Source organism: Vanessa atalanta, chromosome 24, assembly GCF_905147765.1.
Source record: "Vanessa atalanta chromosome 24, ilVanAtal1.2, whole genome shotgun sequence".
Taxonomy (NCBI): Eukaryota; Metazoa; Arthropoda; class Insecta; order Lepidoptera; family Nymphalidae; genus Vanessa; species Vanessa atalanta.
This window is the reverse complement of record NC_061894.1, coordinates 7,287,108-7,310,058: the sequence shown is the minus strand read 5'-3', so window position 1 is coordinate 7,310,058 and position 22,951 is coordinate 7,287,108. Positions and strand designations below refer to the sequence as shown.

At 33.4% G+C, this 22,951-nt stretch overlaps 2 protein-coding genes across 4 annotated transcripts in view; both read left to right on the top strand.

Annotated features, from left to right (window-relative positions):
• Positions 1 to 9,399: 9,399 nt before the first annotated feature.
• On the top strand, positions 9,400 to 11,041 carry LOC125073415 (carbonyl reductase [NADPH] 1-like). Its single transcript, XM_047684236.1, has 2 exons — positions 9,400 to 10,041; positions 10,619 to 11,041. The coding sequence occupies exons 1-2, from the start codon at positions 9,424 to 9,426 to the stop codon at positions 10,856 to 10,858; spliced, it is 858 nt and encodes a 285-aa protein (XP_047540192.1). The 5' UTR covers positions 9,400 to 9,423; the 3' UTR covers positions 10,859 to 11,041.
• Positions 11,042 to 11,299: 258 nt separating this feature from the next.
• LOC125073361 (snake venom 5'-nucleotidase) overlaps positions 11,300 to 22,951 on the top strand; it is a 31,322-nt gene continuing 19,670 nt past the window's right edge. Inside the window, exon 1 of one of the 3 annotated variants that reach the window (XM_047684164.1) lies at positions 11,300 to 11,438. Coding sequence is in view for 2 of the 3 variants with exons in the window: in XM_047684162.1 (XP_047540118.1) it covers positions 12,021 to 12,173 (153 nt within the window). In the remaining variant the exon portion in view is untranslated. Of the gene's footprint in view, positions 11,439 to 11,590; positions 12,174 to 22,951 lie in introns of those variants that run through there. The other 2 variants (XM_047684162.1, XM_047684163.1) reach the window with 2 other exon arrangements.

The following is a 22,951-nucleotide window of genomic DNA, read 5'->3' as shown; positions in this document are numbered from 1 at the left end:
TTTGACTTAGTGACCAACCTTCAGAGCGACGCTATTTTATTACGAGTACAATTATACCTAAGCGTATTATATGTCAGTTGCAAATAACAAGAAAATAATATAAATTATACGTTTGATATAATCGCTTTTGACCGCAGTAATTTTATTAGTAAGATTCTTATTACAATCTATGATCGGTTCTGTTTAATGATTTTAGTAATTATGGATCTCACGCTATGTCCATTTTTTACTTCAGGCTTGTAAAAAATTGTTACAGTTGATGATGTTTCTGTGCTGCAAAAAGTGGAGGTCGGTTGCTTTTTTTTACGCATTGAAAACCTTCTGTAAGGTACCCGGACCCGTGGGGGGAGGGGAACTGGGTTATGTGGGATTCCTACTCACTAAAACCACTGCGATGGGAGTCCTCGGCACGGATTGGAGAGGCTGCGGGAGCGTGTCGATATATTGCATCCGCGGCCCTCCCGTAACGGAGCACGAGGCAATCCCGGCGACCGTCCTCCTCAGTGGGAAGTCCGTTGCCACAATCAAAAAGGCCGTCATCGGCCGTAAGGAGACGACAATGCCGCAAGGCGAAGAAATATATAAATCTAAGGTTTGATTATTTTTTTTTCTATTCGATTGATATAGTTTATACAGGCACAAGGAAAATAACATCTTAGTTACCAATATTTCTCTGTCCAAGCTGTCAGATTATGGAATAAACTTCCGGTAGAAATTAGAAAGGCTCCTACTAAGGCATTGTTCAAGCGTCGTTTACAGGATTATCTTATTAAAAACCTCTCTTAAGTTTCTCCTTCTTTCTCTCACTACGCTGTGTTTTTAAAATTTCTATTATGTCTCTGTTATGTTATCATATATCATATATGTATATATAATTATAAATGTGTATTCTCATGCATATATGTAATATTTTATCTATGTTTTTGTTTCATTATTATTATTATCGTATTTATTGTAAAATTTATTGTTACCGCCTTCATGACTATCTGTTTGGCCTAAAGGTTGACTGGTAGAGAATGCCTTCAGGCATTAAGTCCGCCTTTTGTTCCAACTTTTGTTGTTGGTCAATAAAGTTTTTTAAATAAATAAATAAATAAATAATTCTTATAGTGACATTGTCCATAGCTGGTAGTGACCACTTACCTCAAAGCCCATTAGCTAGTTCACTGAGCTATTAAAAAAACCTGTATCATAATTATAGGAATTATAAAACTTTAACGACCCTACAGAAAACCACATCTAGTGAATCAGAGGCTTTAATTAAAGCCTTGTAAAGACAAAGACTATTATTGACCTTTATCGATTAAAGGTCACCTACTGACATAATAGAGGTGTCAGTTACAGTATGTAATTGTGTCGATTTTGTACAATTAATGCTAAGATTTATATGTATTTATCGTTTCGTTTCGCATTTTATTCCAAGAATATCGCTATGATATATGTTGTATTAAAAAAACACACTTAAATAAATTTACAACATTACATATATCATTACATTAGCAGTCTGTAAATTTCTCACTGCTGGACTAAGGCCTCCCCTCCCTTTGAGGAGAAGGTTTGCAGCATATCAAGCTGCTCCAATGCGGTTTGGTGGAATACACATGTGGCAGAATTTTGTTTAAATTCTACACATGCAGGTTTTCACACGATGTTTTCCTTCACCGCCGAGCACGAGATGAATTATAAACACAAATTAAGCACATGAAAATTCTGGGCTTGAACCCGAAATCATCGATTAAGATGCACGCGCTCTAACCCAGTGGTTTAACTGGCCAACTCGGCTCCTTCAAATGTTGGAAAAGAGTAAATACTGAGTTTCTTGCCGGTTCTTCTCGGTAGAATCTTCATTCCGAAACGGTGCTAGCTGTACGTTTAATACAGTTCTGTAAAATGAGGATTCGAAGGTAAGTAGTATAGGTAATAGCTTACTTGTATACAGTATATTTTAATTTTGATTTTGATAAAGGTAATTTTAAAAGTCGCGCTTTATCATACGTTACACACCAGATTCTTGGCGAATGAGAGCTGTGTGTAAGGCTTACGATATTAACTATGTGAAGCCGGTGTATATAGCTGACGAACTGCATATACCTAAACTTATGTTTATATATAAATTTATGTATTCGTATTATAACTAATAATAAAATATTACTTTAATAACATAATAAAAAGTATATTAATTAACTTAATTATAAATTTTGTTATCATTTGTTTACAATTTTTTTTGCTGTTGTTCCAGTTGATACATAGAAGGCTTTTTGTTCGCCGACGCGTAAGTTTTTGGTTCCTTCAGAAAACATCGTGAGGAAACCTGCATGTGTCTAATTTCAACGAAATTCTGCCACATGTGTATTCCGCCAACCCGCATTGGAGCAGCGTGGTGGAATATGCTCCAAACCTTCTCCTCAAAGGGAGAGGAGGCCTTTATCCCAGCAGTGGGAAAATTAACAGGCTGCTAATACTAATGCTAACATTTGAAGTACAATGTTATGTCAGTTAAATACAATGAAATTTATAGCGCCACGTTTTTTTTACTATCGATATAAACTTATGTTGAATGATATCTCTTATCTATACATATATGTAAAAATTAGTGTGTCTGTTTGTAATATTAAAATAACCGCGTTTTACTAAATGCATATGTATGTACACGGTACATATACCTAAATAACATTTTTTACAATTTTAGTCTGTCTGTCTGTGTGTTTGTTCCGGCTAATCTCTGGAACAGCTGGACCAATTTTGACTGGACTTTCACTGGCAGATAGCCGATGTAATAATGTGTAACTTAGGCTACTTTTATTTTAGAATTATATGTAAAATAATAATAAAGTCACGCTTTTTTATTAAATTCAAACGCGCACGAAGTCGCGGGCACAGCTAGTTTGTTAATATTTTTTAAAGTTTTTTTTTTTAATTTTGAATCGGCAAAATTTGACATAACAACTACAATTCATACTGGTGATTCATATTAGTGATTCTCTGAAAAATTGCAAGCTCTCTCTCTCTTCTCTGAAAAGTTACCAACAATTTCAATGAAAAAACTCCGTTGTATTAACCTCCGAATATAAATATACCTTTAAATAAATATTAATTTTACATTTTGTAAGTCGTCGAATTATTTGAACATGAATAAATGAACGAAAATTATCGTTATGAAGTCCCCAGGGAGAGGTCATGATTATTTTATTAATATTTATATATGTTAAACATATTACAGATATCGATAAAATTGTATAATATTTTAAATGCCATTTATTGATTAATAATTGAAAAGGCCAAAGTAATATATTTAACTGGTGATTTAACTGTTCGATTTAATTTATTTCGATGGATGTGTACAAACCCTTTTTTTTAACTTCTCCTTTGATTTACTTCAAAAGTAATTTTATCTGTGGCTATAAAGCACTCCATTTCATGAATTCATTCGAAGAATCCTATTCGAATTTGTTTTTTTTTTTTAAATCCCATATTTATTCAATTATTTAAACATTTAAAGATATGATGGCCGTGTCGCTAGCGCCATCTTTTAAATTACGTGACAAACAAGATTTGACAGCTAGATATAGATCGAAGCGAAGTGAAGCGTCGTATCGATAGTTGGCGGGAATTTTGAAGGCCGCCATTATCGTCGAGTAGTGAACTGCAAACGCCACCACGTCTGCGACGAATCGCCTTTGTTCCTCATAATTTTTATATAGTGGTATTGTAATTTCTTAAAAAATAAAAGAAATATTTATAAATTATTTGTATAATGTGTTTATTTTTTTCATAACGAACAAATTTGCTGATAAGAAAATTTGTTTCTTTTGACTTATTCTTAGCTTAGCCTTTTCCAAAATGGTGGTTATTTGTTGTCATCAATGAGCAAGGCTTGGTGGTAGGCCTTTGTCCAAGCCCGTCTGAGTTTCTACCACTCACTCGTCATAAATATTTTGCCAAACACGGAGCACAACCATTCTACGTATTGTACGTAGAATGGTTGTGCTCCGTTTTTAAGAGTGAATAAGTCAGAATTGCTATAAGCATAAAGGATATAACATCTCAGTTCCCAAGGTTGGTGGTGCATTCGTTATAAATTCATAAGGCGTCAATTTATATGGGAAGTGATGGCCACTTATCATCAACTGGCCTATTTGTCAGTCCGCCTACCTACGCCTTAAAAAAGCAAATGTTATTCTCCTATACTACATAAAAAATAATTTGATTTGATATGTCTTCTCACTAAAGTTTATCTTTACATTACATTAGCAGCCTGTAAATTTACAACTGCTGGACTAAAGCCTCCTCTCCCTTTGAGGAGAAGGTTTGGAGCATGTTTCACCACGCTGCTCCAATGCTTTGCAATGGTTGGTGGAATACACATGTGGCAGCACGAAATCATCGGTTGAGATGCACGCGTTCTAACCACCAGGCCGTCTCGGCTCGTTTATCTCGAAGACATTTAATCGGTGTTGTTAATTTATAACAATTTGCAATTAATTATCTGTGGGAATGTCTAATTGAACACAGATCAATATTTTACACTTATTACACTTTAACACTTGTTATCTTGATGTCAGAAGACAATGAGGTTTACGGTATTTATTAGAATATCCTGTTTAAAACTTACATCTATAGAACTATTCTATAAGACCAAGGTGATATTTTCCGCAAAACACGATCATGAAAAGTCATAAAGTGTTTTGTGACATTAACTGTAATGATTATAATACTCAAATAATAATAATATAATAATACACTCATTAGAATAGCACATCAACATTTCACGAGTTAGATATGAAGTGAGCTTTTATAGAATATAATTACGAATTTCACTCGTGAAATGTTGACAATTGAATTACGGTGTTACGCCATTTTGAAACGTGTAGGTATCCTATATTTTTTAACGATTACTAATTACCAGTCCCGGGTAGAATAAGGATCTACATAAAACGTATACTCTATTAAAACCATAAGAGGAGAAAAGCCGAATTAACACTTGAAAGCATATTGACGCGATATCATTGGTCGAGAGCTTGATTAATCTATGATATTTACTATGGATTTGCGAGAAAATGGCGTTTTGAGTATCGACGAAACTGTTATCGAAATTTTGGAAGTAAAATTAAAGTGAATACAACTAGTTGAATATAATAATATTGTATTATAAATAAAGATATATTAATAATAAACTCTTAGTAAGTAGTTCACAATATAGCTGAGTTATTAGCAAATCACATGAAATACGTAAATCTAAGGTTTTTTTATCTTTATTCCTATTTCGATAGCCTTGTATATCACAAATTTCAACTCATCAGCATTTTTTTTTCTGATAACTTCAACAGTCATCATCATGGCTCAGTAAATTTAAACGTAACCATAATGAATTATACGCCTAAACCTTCTTCGTGAATCATTCCGTCCATTGGAAATCGTATAAAATCTGTTTGGTAGACTTTGAATTTATCGCATACATAATTTATAGCTGGAGGACTTTTTTTACAAAATGTAATGATAGGCAATGTTGCCTATAAACTAACTGATATTTCTGGATAGTCTTCTACTGTGAGTTTCGAATTTCATCTCACAGAATACCCAAAACTATTCCAAATACATTTAAAAAAAACTAAGTACATTAAAAAAACATGTTCATAATTATATTTTGAAATTGCATACCGTATAACGAAACGTTCCATTTAATTTTTTTGTTATTTAACTAAAACCGCCTTAATAAATGATCTCTTTTAGCTTTAAAAAAATATTTATTCAGATAGAATAATGTATTTGTTATAAAAAACCCGTACTTCATTTTAAAAGTAATCAAAGGAGAGACGATACTATTCGGTATTCGGTCACAGCATCTGCGTTTGATTAATAAAAGCGTTCGTGAGACCGTGACAGTGACAAGACAGACTCATAGATTGGTCGCCTCTTACTCTGGACACAAGCATTGCGTTGCAGTTACTTCCAAGCCAACTGTAAATATTACATTTAATAACTAAACTTTACTCTCTAGCCCTGGACATCAAAATCCAATATCAATTGTATAATGCCACCTAACTATCAATGTACAGCCAAAACTGTCGAGTCTAGAAAGCTAAAATTTGAAGCATAGATTTATTTTCGCAAGCTACCACTACGATGGGATTTCTGAAAATTTAAATTTTAGAGGAGTTTAATTCAAATCAAATCCATATAGTAGTTACTCGACCTACAAAGGAGCCCAAACCTGAGTCGATCTAAGAGTTAAGGTAGTCCAGTATTCACAACAAGTGTTTTCATGTGCTTAATTTGTCTTTGTAATGAAATGGAATAAACTCCAATCGTTTACAAAGAAATCGGCCTGATAATTGATGACTATTATAAATGTTACTTATTAAGTAATAAAATAACGACAAAGTGTTATTTTAATGGACAACTTAAGCTGTGGAAAGGTGATTTTCTTATAATACCAATTGTTATCGGTATAGAACATGACGTACAGCTGCTTTAAATTTACGTCATTAAAATCGTCGCAATCTTGTTTATATTTGTCGAAATTTTGTAGAATCGTTTCGGCTCCTCACACGTTGCGAGATCATCATCTACAACAGAATATTGTTCTAGTTCTTCATTTCCTATGGACAGTCCTTTATTCAGAGCTCTTGCCCAGACAGAGGCATATCATGACCATCGTTTTCGTTGTCGTCGTCGTTACCGAACAATTTTGAGTGAAATTCGGTTGTTAAAACATCGGTCGTTGTAAGCGTAGCGTAATAAACCGATGATGTGTGCTAAACGATATTACAACACTAATGACTTTTTAGTTGACTGAATGAAATGATCGCCTCCAGGCTGTTTCAAATAACTAAATTATAATTATTATTGTACATGTAAAAAGGCAAAAGAAAAAAATATATCCCGCTGAGTTTCTTTCGTCGATTCTTCTCAGGTCCGAGGTGTTAAATTCCGAACCGGTGGTAGATTTTTGACTATCAATAAGCAAGTGTAAACACTTCTATATTGAATAAAGATTTATGAGTTTGATTTTGACTTTAATTTTCATAGTGGCTCATATTAAAACCAAACATATGCCATATAACATATACTTAAGTCGCTAAAAATGGTTGGTTGTATAGCCGAATTAGTACATAACGGATTACACTGTACGTCACTTCGTGGTAATCAGTCTAACAGTCTCGAAGTCTAATCTTAAACAAATACCTCGGTGATGGGGCTTAATGCAAGCCCTAAGCAGCTACGACTCACATTATACCAGCAAACAACAATACTTGAGTGTTGAGTTTGGTTTGAAGGATGAGCCAGTGTTGTTATATGCACAAGGGATATATCTTAGTTCTGAAGGTTATTATATGGTTATACTGAGTTACGTGTAGGTATAATTTAAATAATAATACGTTACAATTGTAAATAAATCCGAAACTCACGCCTTTGTTGATCTTACTGTTCTCCTATACTTCCGCATCGACGCAATATAATGTAACTGTTTGTATTTTTTCCCCCATTAAAATATATATGTGTGTGTGTGGCACAGCCAGTATATATGTAACATACTAAATCTTCACATATATTAAGCAATTTGTTTAATTTGTCGAGGTTATTCTAAGCATTATTATTGTTTATGTTTCGTAAGATATTTTAAGATATTTTTAAACAATTATATAATATATATATATAGTTATACGAATATACGTTATAGGAATTTGTCGTCAGATTATAGGCATAGAAATTATTTCATTTATTCAAGAGTTCGAGCTGGCTTCATACCAACTTTCATCAAATTCATTTCAGTGGTTTGGCCATGAGAGAGCAACAGACAGACAAACGAAACTACTTTAAAAACGAAACTTTATTATAGACATTGAGAGTCATGTGTAGAAAATAATTTACACGTGAGGATCACGGCGGTTAACATCAACGAAAATTTCTCGCTTGGCGGGGCATACAGTTCACAAGTGGGTTAGTACCACCCACTCATCGTATACTCTACCGCCATAACAACAATGCTTGATATTATTGTGCTCCAGATTGAAGGGTGACTTAGTCATTCTAAAACAGGCACAAGGGACATCGATGACATTTTAGTTCCTAACTTTGTTGCCATATTGGTAATACAAGTCAAGGATCGTTATATTTAAATGTATAAAACGTCCATTTACCAGTTTAACTACACTTTTATAAGTAAAATTTACTACGGGTCGATAGATCGCATGATACACTACAGATTAAACTTAGAAAATAAACCCAAGTAGAATAGGGATCGTTCATCATCATCATATCAGCCGTAAGACGTCCAATGCTGAACATAGGCCTCTCCCAATGACTTCCACCTTGACCGGTGAGTAGCGGCCTGAATCCAGCGATACTCCGCGGCCCCGTGGACTTGACCAGATCGTCCGTCCATCTCGCGGGGGGGGCACCCCACACTGCGCTTGCCGTTACGTGGTCTCGTGGTTCGTAGAACGAATAAATGAACGAATTATTTTTTATTTAAATTCTTATGTATTTTTATTTTAGATAAAAATAATATTTACAATACTTAAGATAAATGCTTGATATATTTTTAAATATAGCCTATTAATATCAATAATTACCAAGTGTACGACATTTAAATTATAAATATAAATCATGTAAATATATTATCCATTGTCAGAGAAATGAGGTCAAAAGGTGAATCATTATTGTATTAATCTTTAGTAATATTATAAATACGAAATTAATTATGTCTGTCAGTATGTATGCACTTTTAAGGCCAAACCTCTTGATATGATGAAATTTATTATGAGATAAATTTAAACTAGAAGGAAGGACAGAGGCTACTTTTTATGCCTAATACCTGATCACCATCGTCATCTTAACCGATTATTTCGGGTTCAAACCCAGGCAAGAACCACTGAATTTCATGTGCTTAATTTGTGAGGAAATACCTCACATCGTGAGAAAATATGCATGTGTCTAATTTTAATGAAATTCTGCCACATGTGTATTCCACCAACCCGCATTGGAGCAGCGTGGTTGAATATGCTCCAAACCTTCTCATCAAAGGGAGAGGAGGCCTTAGCCCAGCAGTGGGAAATTTACAGGCTGCTGATTTAACCCCTTAAAACGCGATCGAAGTCCCGACAACTTTATTAAATATATATCACATTTTTGATTGGCTGAAAAACATTTAAAAAGATGAGAATTACACTAATTAAACTAATATTATAAAATTTCTACCAAAAAAAAACCATGAACATATTAATGAAAAAAAAACTATTTATATTTTTATTTATACTAACCGGTCATGCACGTATAGAAAAACAAATAGATATGGCATTTATCATAGATGATAACATAGGTGGGTAAATGTATATTTATAGTAACCTATCTCAACTTACGATTAATAATGACATCGTTTTCATTCAATAACGAAACGCCGTCGTCAAACCACGCAAAAACATGGCGGAAAAAATAGCAGCTGTCACCGGCGCCAATAAGGGCTTAGGTTTTTCAATTGTCAAAGGATTGTGCGAAAGATTCGACGGTATCGTGTATTTAACGTCTAGAAATGAAGAAAGAGGTTTAGAGGCCGTGAAAAAGTTAAATGCCCTCGGATTAAAACCGCAATTTTATTCACTTGACGTCAGTGACAAAAGCAGTATTAAAAAATTCGCAGATTATATCAAAACGAAACACGGCGGTCTAGACGTTCTCGTTAATAATGCAGGCATGTTAGAGTTGGAAAAAGTATATCCGACGTATGAAGAAGCTAAGAGAAATATTGATGTGAACTATCGAAGTCTACTAGACATCGAAAAGTTTTTATATCCTCTACTAAGAGATGGCGCTAGAGTGATCAACGTGTCGAGCGCATGTGGACATCTTTCGAATTTAAAAAACAAAAAATGGTTAGACGTTCTCACGAAACAAGATTTGAAAACGGAAGATATTAATGATTTTGTTAATAATTATTTGGAAAGCTTAAAAAACGGTACGTTCAAGAAAGAAGATTTTGCTGACGACGGAAAACATGCGGAGCACAGAATTTCTAAAATTGCCTTAACGGCTTTGACTATGGTAAATATAACTCAATACAAAACATAACAATAATTATTTATTTTAATATTTATTACAAAGTCTACTTAAGTAATTAAATAATTATTGAGTCTGTTTTAACGGTCAAAGCTGAGAATTCGTTAAAAAAATAGTGACCAACTGTTGGCCACTAAGTAGATGGACACTAGTAAAGTGGAATGACGTTTGGCGAATGTCAAGCGTTGCTGTCACGCACAGAGTTGTACCGTTAGTTTTATTTTTAATGTGACACTCAATCTAGCAACTAATCAAAGCCTTTAATATCAACAAAAATCACTATATATTGAGTTCGTTACAATGAAATGTTTGTTTTTACGTCAAATTTTAACAATATACGTCAGCTGTCAAACGTCCTTTTTTTTATTCCACTTTAGAAACGAATTAAAAAAAAAACAATCCTATATTTAGGAAAATTGTACGCAATAAAATATGTAAATGATAATATATAGATTCAAGTTTAATAAATGAATAGTTCTCAAATCGAAATGTAAATGATAATGAATTGCCATTCGATAAATGCCTTTATCAGTATTTGTGGTTACCTTAATTTTTCTTACAGGTACAACAACGGAAATATAATGACAGAAATATATCTATAAATGCTGTTCATCCAGGGTATTTGAAGACAGATATGGCGCAGGGGGGAGGAGAAACTGAACCAGATGATGCTGCGGAAATTATACTTTACCTTATTTTAGAAGCGTCGCCTAATCTTAAAGGAGTATTTATGTGGCATAATAAGAAATTAGTTGATTGGTATGATGTTGAAGGTGATTATTACTACAAACACAAGGATTGAAGTCCATTGATATTAATAATACCCACTATAATAATACTACATTAAGCAAGATCAATGAATATCAATGTGTTACCTACCAATGAACTTTCTATATCTTGTAGAGTAATGAACTTTAGTTCAATTAATTACATTTTTTCATTAAGTTTGATCTTTTTAAATCATAAATTAATGAAAAATCACATCAACAATGTAAATGTTTTTTTTTTTAATATTCTGGTAATTATTTCATAAAACAAAAAATAATAACTAACAACCAAATTATACATGCTTAAACTTATATTTTTATATTTTAATAAATCTTTATAATGATTTTTATCAATTGTTTTAATACTTTTTATAATGTTTAGGTTTCGAACACTTATCATGGAAAGGAACGCATATTTGACAACGGATCGAATTTGACAAATTACTGACAGTAAGTCATAGATATTCCGTTCGTGGGTGTGATTGTCCTTCCAAATTCAAAAGATCGAAAAATATTATCTAAGAGAACACGTATTCTTTTATATTATAAATGAAAAAAAGTGTTTAAAATAAAAAATATATATATAAAAAAAAATTCTGACCATCATTCTGTTAGGTAAGTTTAAAATATAACATTTTTTAAATTGTTTTTGTTTAAATTTAATTTCGACGAAAGGAATATATCTTTTTATTCATATATCTACGTATGTAAACAAGTGCATTTTGTATATAATCTGTCAAAGGAGTAAAATATAAATAGCGTAAGGTATAGGCATTGAAGAAGGTGCCAAAATTCATAATCGCGTGCTTTGACCTCTTAGTGTGCATTAAAATTCTTAGCACTGCGCAGACCTCGTTTTGAAATTTCCATACGATCGTGCTAAATATTAGTTTTTGTATTCCGCTCGTTAGACGCGATTTTGTCATAACAGTTTAGTAATAAGTCTGTTTTTTCATGCAGAATTTCGAATGTACTAATATATTTCGCATTGACCTTGAGTGTTCGTGAAATCTGAAAATAATCTTTACATTACTCCGAACATCAAATGTATTTAAGTGAGAAACAAAGACAAAATGTGAAAATTTGACTGAAAGTGTAGTAATTTATATTTGTAAAAATGTCTTAACATTTAAAGTACAATCAAATTTTATTGACTACATAGTATTTTCAACCAATTAATATCAACGGTGATACACAATGATTTTAGTGAAATCTATACATACTATGGCCTCGTTTGCGGCACAAGCGGCTCTAAGGTCCAGATGGAGCTCTTTAATAGAGTCTACGAGTGTTGATGTACCCGGGGAAATGACTGATGGTGTCCGATCTGTCGTTGGATGGCTAAAACAGGCACGAATCATAAATAAATCATAAAAAAGAATTACTTATATTGAATTACAGGAAAAAAGGCTTCATAATCTATATATATAAAAGCGAAATTCTACTCACTGATTAATCATAAAATCTCAGAAACTACAACGCCTACAAACTCGAAATTTGGCAGGCAGGTTTCTTATTAGGTGTGGATTGACTAAGAATGAATTTTATGAAACTAACCCTGAGGGGGTAAAACCCTTCCAACCCCTGAAGTTTGTGGTTTATAAATTTCGCACAATTAAAGCCGCTGGTTCAGCTGGTTCAATATAAATAGTTCTTTATTTGTTTTTGACGATGTTCTTGAATGTTGTATAGCTTGTAATTTCATGACAATTAAAGCATGCTAACCAAAGATTATTTAAAAATATAATTAAACATCAATAGACCACAACAATAAATTTTTACAAATAAAAACCACTGTTCTAAATGCATTAACAATAATAGCTGATACATACGTACATCTGTAATGCCAATGAACCGACAAATATTTATGTAATTAAAAAAGAAAAATATAGATTAAAAATGTACAAAAGAAATAAAATTATTTTTTTTTTTTAAATTGTTAATGCTGAATGCATTACACATAGCACTATATTAATCTTCATTTTGTGAAATTATGATCATGAGCAGTGGTTTCATTATTTTTTCTATATTTTCAATTTATATATTTCTCTAGGTTGTTTCTATTAAGAAATCAATGACATTCTTTTTTTGATTTTAGGCTGTTATAATTTAGTAAAATGGAAAAAAGAATTTAAAAAATATATAATAGGCAAAGGCAGTATCAGATTTGACAACTGTCAGAATAATGTGCTTTCTTTGCCCAAATAAATGCCAAAAGATTTTAATATTTTAAATAAATATAACAAAAAATACAAACGATATATTATAATATTGATACTTTAATTGAAAAATGTGATTATTTATTTCATGTATTGTAGCTAGTCATGCCTGTCTTACAAGTTGATGTACCATCTCTGTGCACTTAGTAATTGTTTGCTTGTTTTTTTAATTTACACATTAAGGTAAGATATTCACCATTTTCGCACATCAGTTATGCTATGCGTATCTCACCTGGCACATATATATAAAACCTTTATTTCCTAAAAATAAAAAATGTTCTACAATAACAAACAAAACCATAAAAAGGGGTTTCGTTTTTAACAGATAAGGTCACCACTGCCAAAATACATTGGTGCAGTAAATTTATTAACCTTTCCTTTTAATGTTATTATATCAAGTATTAATATTATTATCAATACTGATTTCGAATTAGTAATAAGTCTTAATTTGGATTGGTGCACCAATATTGGTCCAAACTAGTATCGACTATGCTTACCTAGCCTCCAACCTTGGGAATGGTTAAGTTATCTCCATTGTGACCAGGGGTAAGGGAGTCAGAGTTATCATCTGGCTCACTCATCTCTTAAAGCAATAATAAAGTCCCCAAATACGATGCTATAGCCTCACACCTAAAGATAAACAATTTTTCAAGATTTATTTTTATACATTATTCTACATAAACGGTATATTTTGTCTAGTGACTATGTTAAACGACTAAATCCCAAGGTATTCAGTTGACAACCCAAGTCAGACTTACAAAAACGGATTGGATAAGAAGCATTGTTTACGCTCCCATGCAGTTGGTCTAGCGTATGATATCCGGTGTAAAATCCTCGGTTTACGAAAGGAGCGAAGACGTTAATTGCACAAACTCGTGCACTGCGTTATCCCCAGTGCTAGAATTAAGACTAAGTCTTAAATTAATTATTTTTAATTATATCCCTCCGTGGTACAAAACGAAGTCGCTTACTAACGTATGTACGGTTAGGTCTTTGGAACTACGCAACGGATTTTAATGCGGTTTTCACCTATAAACATAATGCGGTTTTCACCTATAAACAGATTCAGGTGGAAAGGTTATATGTATAATACGTGCATATTATAGTAGAGAACGAAACTTTTCGTGATCGTGAATTTAGATTTTCGTTCTTCAATGTACAAGTTAAATATAATTAGTGCTTAATATAGCAGAGCTATTCGTAAATAGAATAAAATACCCGAGATGGCCTAGTGGTTAGAACGCGTACATCGTAATCGATGATTTCGGGTTCAAACCCAGGCAGGCACCACTGAATTTTCATATGCTTAATTTGTGTTTATAATTCATCTCGTGCTCGGCGGTGAAGGAAAATATCGTGAGGAAACCTGCATGTGTCTAATTTCACCGAAATCGTGCCACATGTGAATCCACTAACCCGTATTGAAGCAGCTTGATGCTCCTAACCTTCTCCTCAAATAGAGAGGAAGGCCTTAACCCTGAAATAAACAATCAGCTTTCTTTTTATAATAGATAATTCAATATAAATGTTATAAATTGGACCCTCATCGCAGTCCATATAGACATATAGACTATAAGAGACACTCTTGGATTCGGGAATCTAATCTTTATCCACAAGAATACCTAATTAATTATTTGAGCAGCAGTCTGTTGGATATAAAATCTCAAGAAATAAGTACCTAGATAACTACTATTTTTTGAAATTTTCGCTAGAAATAAATATTTACCATCTTCTCCACAAGCTTTAGGCCTAACCTTTTGTGGATAAAATAAAATCCAAATCCAAAATTTAAGCTAAATGTAGTCTTAAACTGAAAACACTTAAATAGCTATAATACATAATCAGCAAATGTCAGAATCCATTGAAGACAACTTTTTTTTAAAATTGTATCTGTGTCCAAAATCGCTACCATGTTTTTTCCGTCGAGAAAAGTTGATATCTTCGGCTTTTTTCTACTATAGTTATCACGTTATTTACACTAATATTATTAATGTGAAAGTAACTCTGTCTGTCTGTCGCTCTTTCACTACCAAACCAATGAACCGAATTTGATGAAATTTGTTATGAAGCAAACTTGAACTCCAAGGAAGGACATAGGCTACTTTTTTGTCTAACACATGACAACCAACCCTTAAAACGCGAGCTAAGCCGCGGGCGACAACCAGTATACATATATCTCTTTAATTACTCTGTTTATTAAAACAAACCGCATTAAAATCGGTTACATAGTTTAAAAGATCTTAGCGTACAAACAGCCGGTATCGAATTTATCAAACAACACTATACAACCTACCTTCATAAATTCAATTTAATTAATTACGAAATTGCCGATCAGCTCAGTCGACATTCAAACCGCATTTTTTTTTTGTGAATACAAAATGAATATCATACATTACTGTATAAGATCTGGACCAATCACATCACGTTAATTCGATGTCAATGTTTGTCTATGTTTTTTTTCTGTGTTTACTCGCCTTGTAATTGGAATAACTCGAATATTTTTTTTTCATTTGTAATTTTATTTATCCTCGCATTACTTGAAATAAAATTGTATCGCCTAAAAATGGAATCAGGCAGAACATTCCTCGTTCATTTCTCACTTCATTCAAAGTGACACCTTTCGCATAAAAAATAAAAAAGGTGACAAATGAATTGGTTAGTGAAACGATTCAACGATGCTGGATGTTGACTTTCGGCCTAGAAATCAATATTCATATAATCAATCGAGTGGACGTTGTTCACAGTTAATATGTAATCTCACCTTAACCGAACCAATTCCATCCTATCATCATAGTTTAATAGTATGTATAGTTTTTTATGAATTTTTTTAAATGGCTAGATCATTTTGTGGGCAGAAAAAAATCCGGTTTAAATCTACATTATTTTTTAGTTAACAAGTTCCTCTGTACATGTTAAGGTTATTTAAAGAAGGATTTAGAAAGTGATCCGCCAAATTTCAGAACTCACTTTGCATCTCAGAATTATTGAATAGGGACTAACGTTGATTCATTATATTGATGCGTCTATTGTTGAAATTATGACAATTAGTGTCGCATATTAAGAAACTCGAAACTCACCACAGAAATCAACCGAAGAACGTAATAAAACATTGATTATAATATTTAAATGGATGCACTTATCGAAATCGATTGTCAACATTTCGCGAGTGAAATACGAACTCTTTTTTTTTAATGAAAGACAAAATAATAAAACTAAATTTCAATACTACTTTCAGTACTACCAACTTACTAATTATTATTTTTCTTATAGAAGCAAGTGTAACAATAAATAATGATAGATATCTTACAGCCACAACTTTTTAATACGGATGCCATTAAAGTATTTAGTGTTTTAAGCATAATACGTATAAAAAAAATCATTATTCCAATAAATACACTTAAAATATTAAAATCCATCCAAAGATAAGCGTTATTTATTTGTACGAGAGTATTATTTCGACACTACAATGAACGCTACGCTAACTTGATTAAAACAATCAGAGGCTTAAGCATGTTCCGTTTAAATTATTAATTCATTTGGTAATACAATAAAACAATATACAATTTAGGATATTCGTATCGAATTAATTGATCGCAGAGATCGTACAATATACTCACAAATAGTTTTAATTCGAATTATCGTAGCGTTCATTTCTGCTCAATTAGACATCGTTAACAACTTCAAATGTCTTCGTCTATTTATTACTACATAATATTAAAAAGTTGAAGACTTCGTTTGAAAGAGATAATCTTGGGAATTAATAAATTAAGGTAATGAATTTGAATTTTTTTTTTTTTTACGAATATAACATTTAGTTAAATGTAGTAATTTTTTTTTTTAAGTCTAATATATGAATTGATAGTACATCAGAAGGTTACGTTTGAGTAAGGTCTGTTGTTCGACGACTGCAGTAATAATCAGTATATTCTAAATATAATTTTATAAATGCGAATGAACTCTGTCTGTCTGTCCGTCACGGCCCAGCAACTGAGTCGAATTTGATGAAATTTGATGTCAAGCTAGCTTGAACGCCCATGAATGAAATAGGACTAAGGGCTAGGCTTTTATATAACTAAAAATTGACAACCAACCCCCTAAAAAGCGGCCGAAGCCGCAGGCAACAACTAGTACTGAACAAACATTAAAATAAGACTCGATAGCTCAATAGTAATAATTATACAATCCATAACATAACGCTAACTACCCACGGGGCGAACAACTTTTACATATTTAAAAAAAAATTAAAACAATTATTGGAAAGAAATACCATTCAATTCATACAAGTGCGTTTTCATTTTGAGTCGCTTAAAAATTATTAGAGGAACTGATACGGCCATAGGTCGCCCTTTATGACTAACCTAACCCTAAACTGTTTTTGATAGTAACGTTAAATTTTACTATAAAATAATTCGCTGGCGCATTGAGCTTTGGCGTTGTTAACCTGCTGAGTGAGCCTGCGTGGTCTAATATGTGTTCTGATCCCACTTCTGATGTCGGAGAACAGGATGCCTAACAGTTGGGTTCGGGGATTGATCCGACATTTGTAAGACTATGTGGGCGTGCAATGGAGATAATCACAAAATAAAACGTATTTAATATCGTCTAATCACTGTATTAATTGATTCAATAATCGTACACCGCAATAATATCAAAGGATTACAATAACTCATCTTGATTAAGAGCAAATGGGTTTGCAAGCAACCATCGCATTCGAATCGCCTGTCAAAACATAACGACTCGCGTTGCCATGACACTTACAACTCCATTCGGGGTGACCCGCTCTTAAAAGTAAATCAGTCATCAAACAATATTGCCAACTACTCGATTCATTAATTATCCAAATCAACAACCAAAGTAACCACGATCCGATATATACAAATATATTCTGTAATTAATATTAATAATATATCAATAATAAATGATTATATATTATCAAATTACAAATAGGGTACCAAGTAATAGAATGCAAGTGAAATTGTTCCCATGAAATTTTCTCTTTTACAATTTGTATTCGTAACTATCCGAAACACACGGATCATCCGAAATAATTTCGTATCCGTAACCGTATCTGATATTCATATATGCGTATCCAGATCTGTAATAACATATCCATAACATACCTGCTTTTTGGTAATTGGTGACAATAATTTACTTGGTGGTAGGGTTTTGTGCTAGCCCGTCTGGGTAGATACCACCCACTCATAAGATATTCTACGGCCAAACAGCAGTAGAGTACCGTGTTGTTGTGTTCCAGTTTGAAGAGTGAGTGAGCCAGTCTAAATACAAGCACAAGAGAGATAATATCTTAGTTTCCAAGGTAGATAGCACATTGGCGATGTAAGGAATGGTTAATTCTTACAGCGCCATTGTCTATGGGCGGTGGTGACCACTTACCATCACATGGCGCATATGCTCGTCCGCCTATCTATATCTTAAAAAAATATATATATTCCTAACATAGACATAATTTATAGTGAGCTGTAAGTCTCTGAAGATCGTATATAATATTCAAGTGAAATTGCGTACAAAACACTTAATTCAGTAGGAAATAACTAGGTTAATCGGTCTAGTGACTTCAGTGGTCACCTACTTATACAATAAAGTTAAGTTGAAATATTTTTTGATTGATCCGCTTCGACTTTGTTAGGGGATTTAACCCGTGCTATTTTGTAAAGAAGACAAACTCGCTAACGATTCTCTTCGCCTGTCTCTCGCCGTAATTTACATTAAACTAGTGATGCTTCCCTGCTTCACATAAAAAGACTAATTGTTTTACCGGCTAGGAAAGTTGAAATTCTCGGCTTTTCTCTGCTATATAAATGTATAAAAATAATACTTCCTCTTGAATCACTCTGTATTTATCAAAATTGCCTTAAAATCCGTTGCGTAGCTTAAAACATCCAAGCGAACGACGCGAAGCGACTTTATTCTCACTAAGTAGAGATTAATTTTAATTATGAATATATAATGATAAAGGAAAAATATTTTTGGGATTAATGTGTGTTGTTTTCCTCGTGGATTATCTGTATTCAACTGTAACATTATACTGATTTGAACCGCGTTCAAAATTTGCCCGACGATTTTGCAACTATCATAGTCAAAAAATGCAGTCATTTCATTCAGTAATAGCCACAAACTTAACGTCTACCTTCTTGGGAATCCTTACGTGGATCGGTTCTTGGGTTGAGAATAATTGAGGCACTAACATAAACGAAATGAAAAAAAATAACGATGTACGACATGTTCTGGACAAAAATGATTTTATGAATTAGTTTCCTTATGAATTAGTTTCCATTTTATTCAGTAATAGCCACAAACTTAACGTCTACCTTCTTGGGAATCCTTACGTGGATCGGTTCTTGGGTTGAGAATAATTGAGGCACTAACATAAACGAAATGAAAAAAAATAACGATGTACGACATGTTCTATACAAAAATGTTTTTATGAATTAGTTTCCTCACGCATATTTTAGTCAAAGATTTTCTTTAAAGTACGTTGCAACGTTCCATAGTAAGATGGATGAAGAACTGTTCTCGAACACAACGTATCTCACTTGTAAAATGTTGAAATTGGACTCACAGCTTATGCTGATTATGACGTTTTTATTGATAAAATGATATAATTATTACATTCCATGTTGCTTATAAATTTCCAAGAAACAAACTACTAAATCTATACCAGAAGATGGAGCCCGTTTATAAGATGGTTTTTAGTAAACAATCTTTACTTAAAAACACTCTGATATAAAGCCACATTATTCCTGAGAGCTGTAGAGCATTAATTATTTATATTTGTTGTGTTTATACGTAAATAACTGCGTTTCGCAGTTACTCACTTTTTTAGGATATAAGTAGGCGGACCGGCAAGTGAGGCCAGTCGATGGCAGTCGATCACGATCGCAGAAACATTAACCATTCCTTACATCGTCCATGTCCACGTAGCCGAGATGGCCCAGTGGTTAGAACGCGTGCATCTTAACCGATGATTTGGGGTTCAAACCCAGGCAGGCACCATTGAAATTTCATGTGCTTTATTTGTATATAATTCATCGCAAGCTCGGCGGTAAAGAAAAATATCGTGAGGAAACTTGCATGTGTCTAATTTCAACGAAATTCTGCCACATCTGTATTCCACCAACCCGCATTGGAGCAGCGTGGTGAAATGTGCTCCAAAAACCTTCTCCCTAAAGGGAGAGGAGGCCTTTGCCCAGCAGTGGGAAATTTACAGGCTGTTAATGTACATAGTCCATAGGCCACCAATCTTGGTAACTAAGATGTTATGTCTCTTGTCAGTAGTTACACTGGCTCACTCACCCTTCAATCCGGAACACAGTAATACTGAGTGCTGCTGTTTGGCGGTAGAATATCTGATTAGTGTGTAGTACCTACTCAGACGGGCTTGCACTAAGCCCGACCAAGACAATTAATGACATATATGAAGTAAAATCTTGTAATAACTACGTAGTTGCGACCTACACTAATAATATTATTATGATAACCTTAGAACGGTCAATATATTAATTCTTATAAATTATTCCTTATCAAAATATTTTTTGTCAATTTCCGTAAACAATAATTGCTGTATAAAATTATTACGTATTATAAAGACTTCGGATACATTAATGTCTATTATATTTAACGAAAATTTATCGTACAACGAAATGTTAAACTGAACGACACATGCGATTTTTAAACTAACAAAATGTTTACCTTTGTTCGAAATGAAAGTGAGAATTAAAAAAAAAAGGCTATAATACAACAGTATGAAAATACGCCAAAATTATCGGCTAGCATTAGTATGGGTGACGTTCGTGCTAACAAGTTGCCTAAGTGTGCGTGAGATGACTAATGTACGACTAGAGACAGCAAAAAAAGTGTAAATTAGATTACATTTGTTAATGTACACCGGTAATTTAAATTGTGGAGGCGTTCGCCTTTTTAGGTGAACATGTTTATAATTGGTTGTCTGTGTGACGAGATAAGGTCGCGTGATTGTTTTTTTTTTATCTACATCAGAAAAGTAGACGTATAAATAAAAGTATACTTTATTAGGTTCCAGCCGAGATGGCCCAGTGGTTAGAACGCGTGCATCTTAACCGATGATTTCGGGTTCAAACCCAGGCAGGCACCACTGAAATTTCATGTGCTTAATTTGTGTTTATAATTCATCTCGTGCTCAGCGGTGAAGGAAAACATCGTGAGGAAACCTGCATGTGTCTAATTTCAACGAAATTCTGCCACATGTGTATTCCGCCAACCCGCATTGGAGCAGCGTGGTGAAATATGCTCCAAACCTTCTCCTCAAAGGGAGAGGAGGCCTTTATCCCAGCAGTGGGACATTTACGGGCTGCTAATGTAATGTATGTAATGTTTATTAGGTTATAAGTACTTAAATCTTCAGGTTACAAGATTAAATCGAATCTATAAATAGAATCTCCTGAACGTTTTGGGCCACGGCAGCTAATCTCAAGGGAGACCAACTATGGAAATGTTATAATGGACAAGTCTGTGCCTAAAGACAGGAGTAGACTATTCTCTCACTTTCATAATACAATGGGACGACAAATTCGACGCTATCGGAAAGACCAAGACTTTCTTTCTAGATGCTTCCAATTACCAGACCGGGCTGTTACTGAGAAAAAAAATCGATAGAAACACCCAATAACTTTTGATCGGTCTGTTCTGGCGTTTAAGCCCAGGAGCTTGGGATATACGCCTTATATCTAGCCTAGACCAAAAAGGCAGTTCTATCTAAAGATTCACTGCCCGGGTTTGAAGTTTATATTCCGATATCCGTGGTCGAGTAGTGTGTACACCGGTTTTCATGGGTGCGCCACCCCGTGGTCCCGGGTTTGAGTCCCGGCCGAGTCGATGTAGAAAAAGTTTATTACTTTTCTATGTTGTCTTGGGTTTGGGTGTTTGTGGTACATTCGTTACTTCCTATTTTCCATAACACAAGTGCTTCAGCTGCTTACATTGAGATCAGAGTAATGTATGTGATGTTGTTCAATTTATATATTTAAAAAAATATATATAACCTGCTAGGTAACAATCTATATGCAAGCCAGCAATATTTAATTGTGTTCCGGTTTGAAGTTTGAATGTGCCAGTTAACTACGGGCACAAGGGACATAACGTCTTAGTTCTAGTGGCACACTGGCAATATACCTAATCTAACGATTATTATCAGTGAATACAAAATCACTAGAGATTACCCCGTGCATACAAACAGATATAATTTTATTTCTTTTTAATATTATTATAGATAAAAAATATTAAAATTAAAGTCAGTAAATGTAAACGAATAGATTCTTTGGTAAATGTATAGTTATCGTGGATTTTGTAACCGAATATTGCAAATTGAAGTTTATGACTAACGTATATTATAGCTTGAATGTCGTATTCCAAATTAATAAGTGTTAAAATCATTAAAATCCAATATATATATACGGATTAGGTCATCGATTTTCAAAGTATCAGTTAGTATTATCACACTTATGACGTAACTATAATATATAATAATATTCTTAACACCTTGATTTTTCTGTCAAACACACCGCTATGTATATAACCGTAATAGTTCGTTTCGTTTGTTTATGATAAACCTAGATCTATTGTAAACGAAGCTTGTTTTGAATATAAGAGGTCTATTATGTTAGAGCCGAGATGGCCTAGTGGTTAGAACGCGTGCATCTTAACCGATGATTACGGGTTTGAACCCAGGCAAGCCCCACTGAATTTTCGTGTGCTTAGTTTGTGTTTATAATTCATCTCGTGCTCGGCGGTGAGGAAACCTGCATGTGTATAATTTCAACGAAATTCTGCCACATGTGTATACCTTTTTATCGTCTATATAGTCTTGTATCGAATAATATGCCTTCTTTACCAATGTATTTTTTACAAATGATT

What these genes read in the sequence shown, in the direction of transcription:
- LOC125073415 (XM_047684236.1), top strand. Translation starts at nt 9,424, where the DNA reads ATGGCGGAAAAAATAGCAGCTGTCACCGGCGCCAATAAGGGCTTAGGT. An exon ending in CCTTAACGGCTTTGACTATG is followed by an intron (nt 10,042 to 10,618) that starts GTAAATATAACT and finishes TTTTTCTTACAG; the next exon opens with GTACAACAACGGAAATATAA.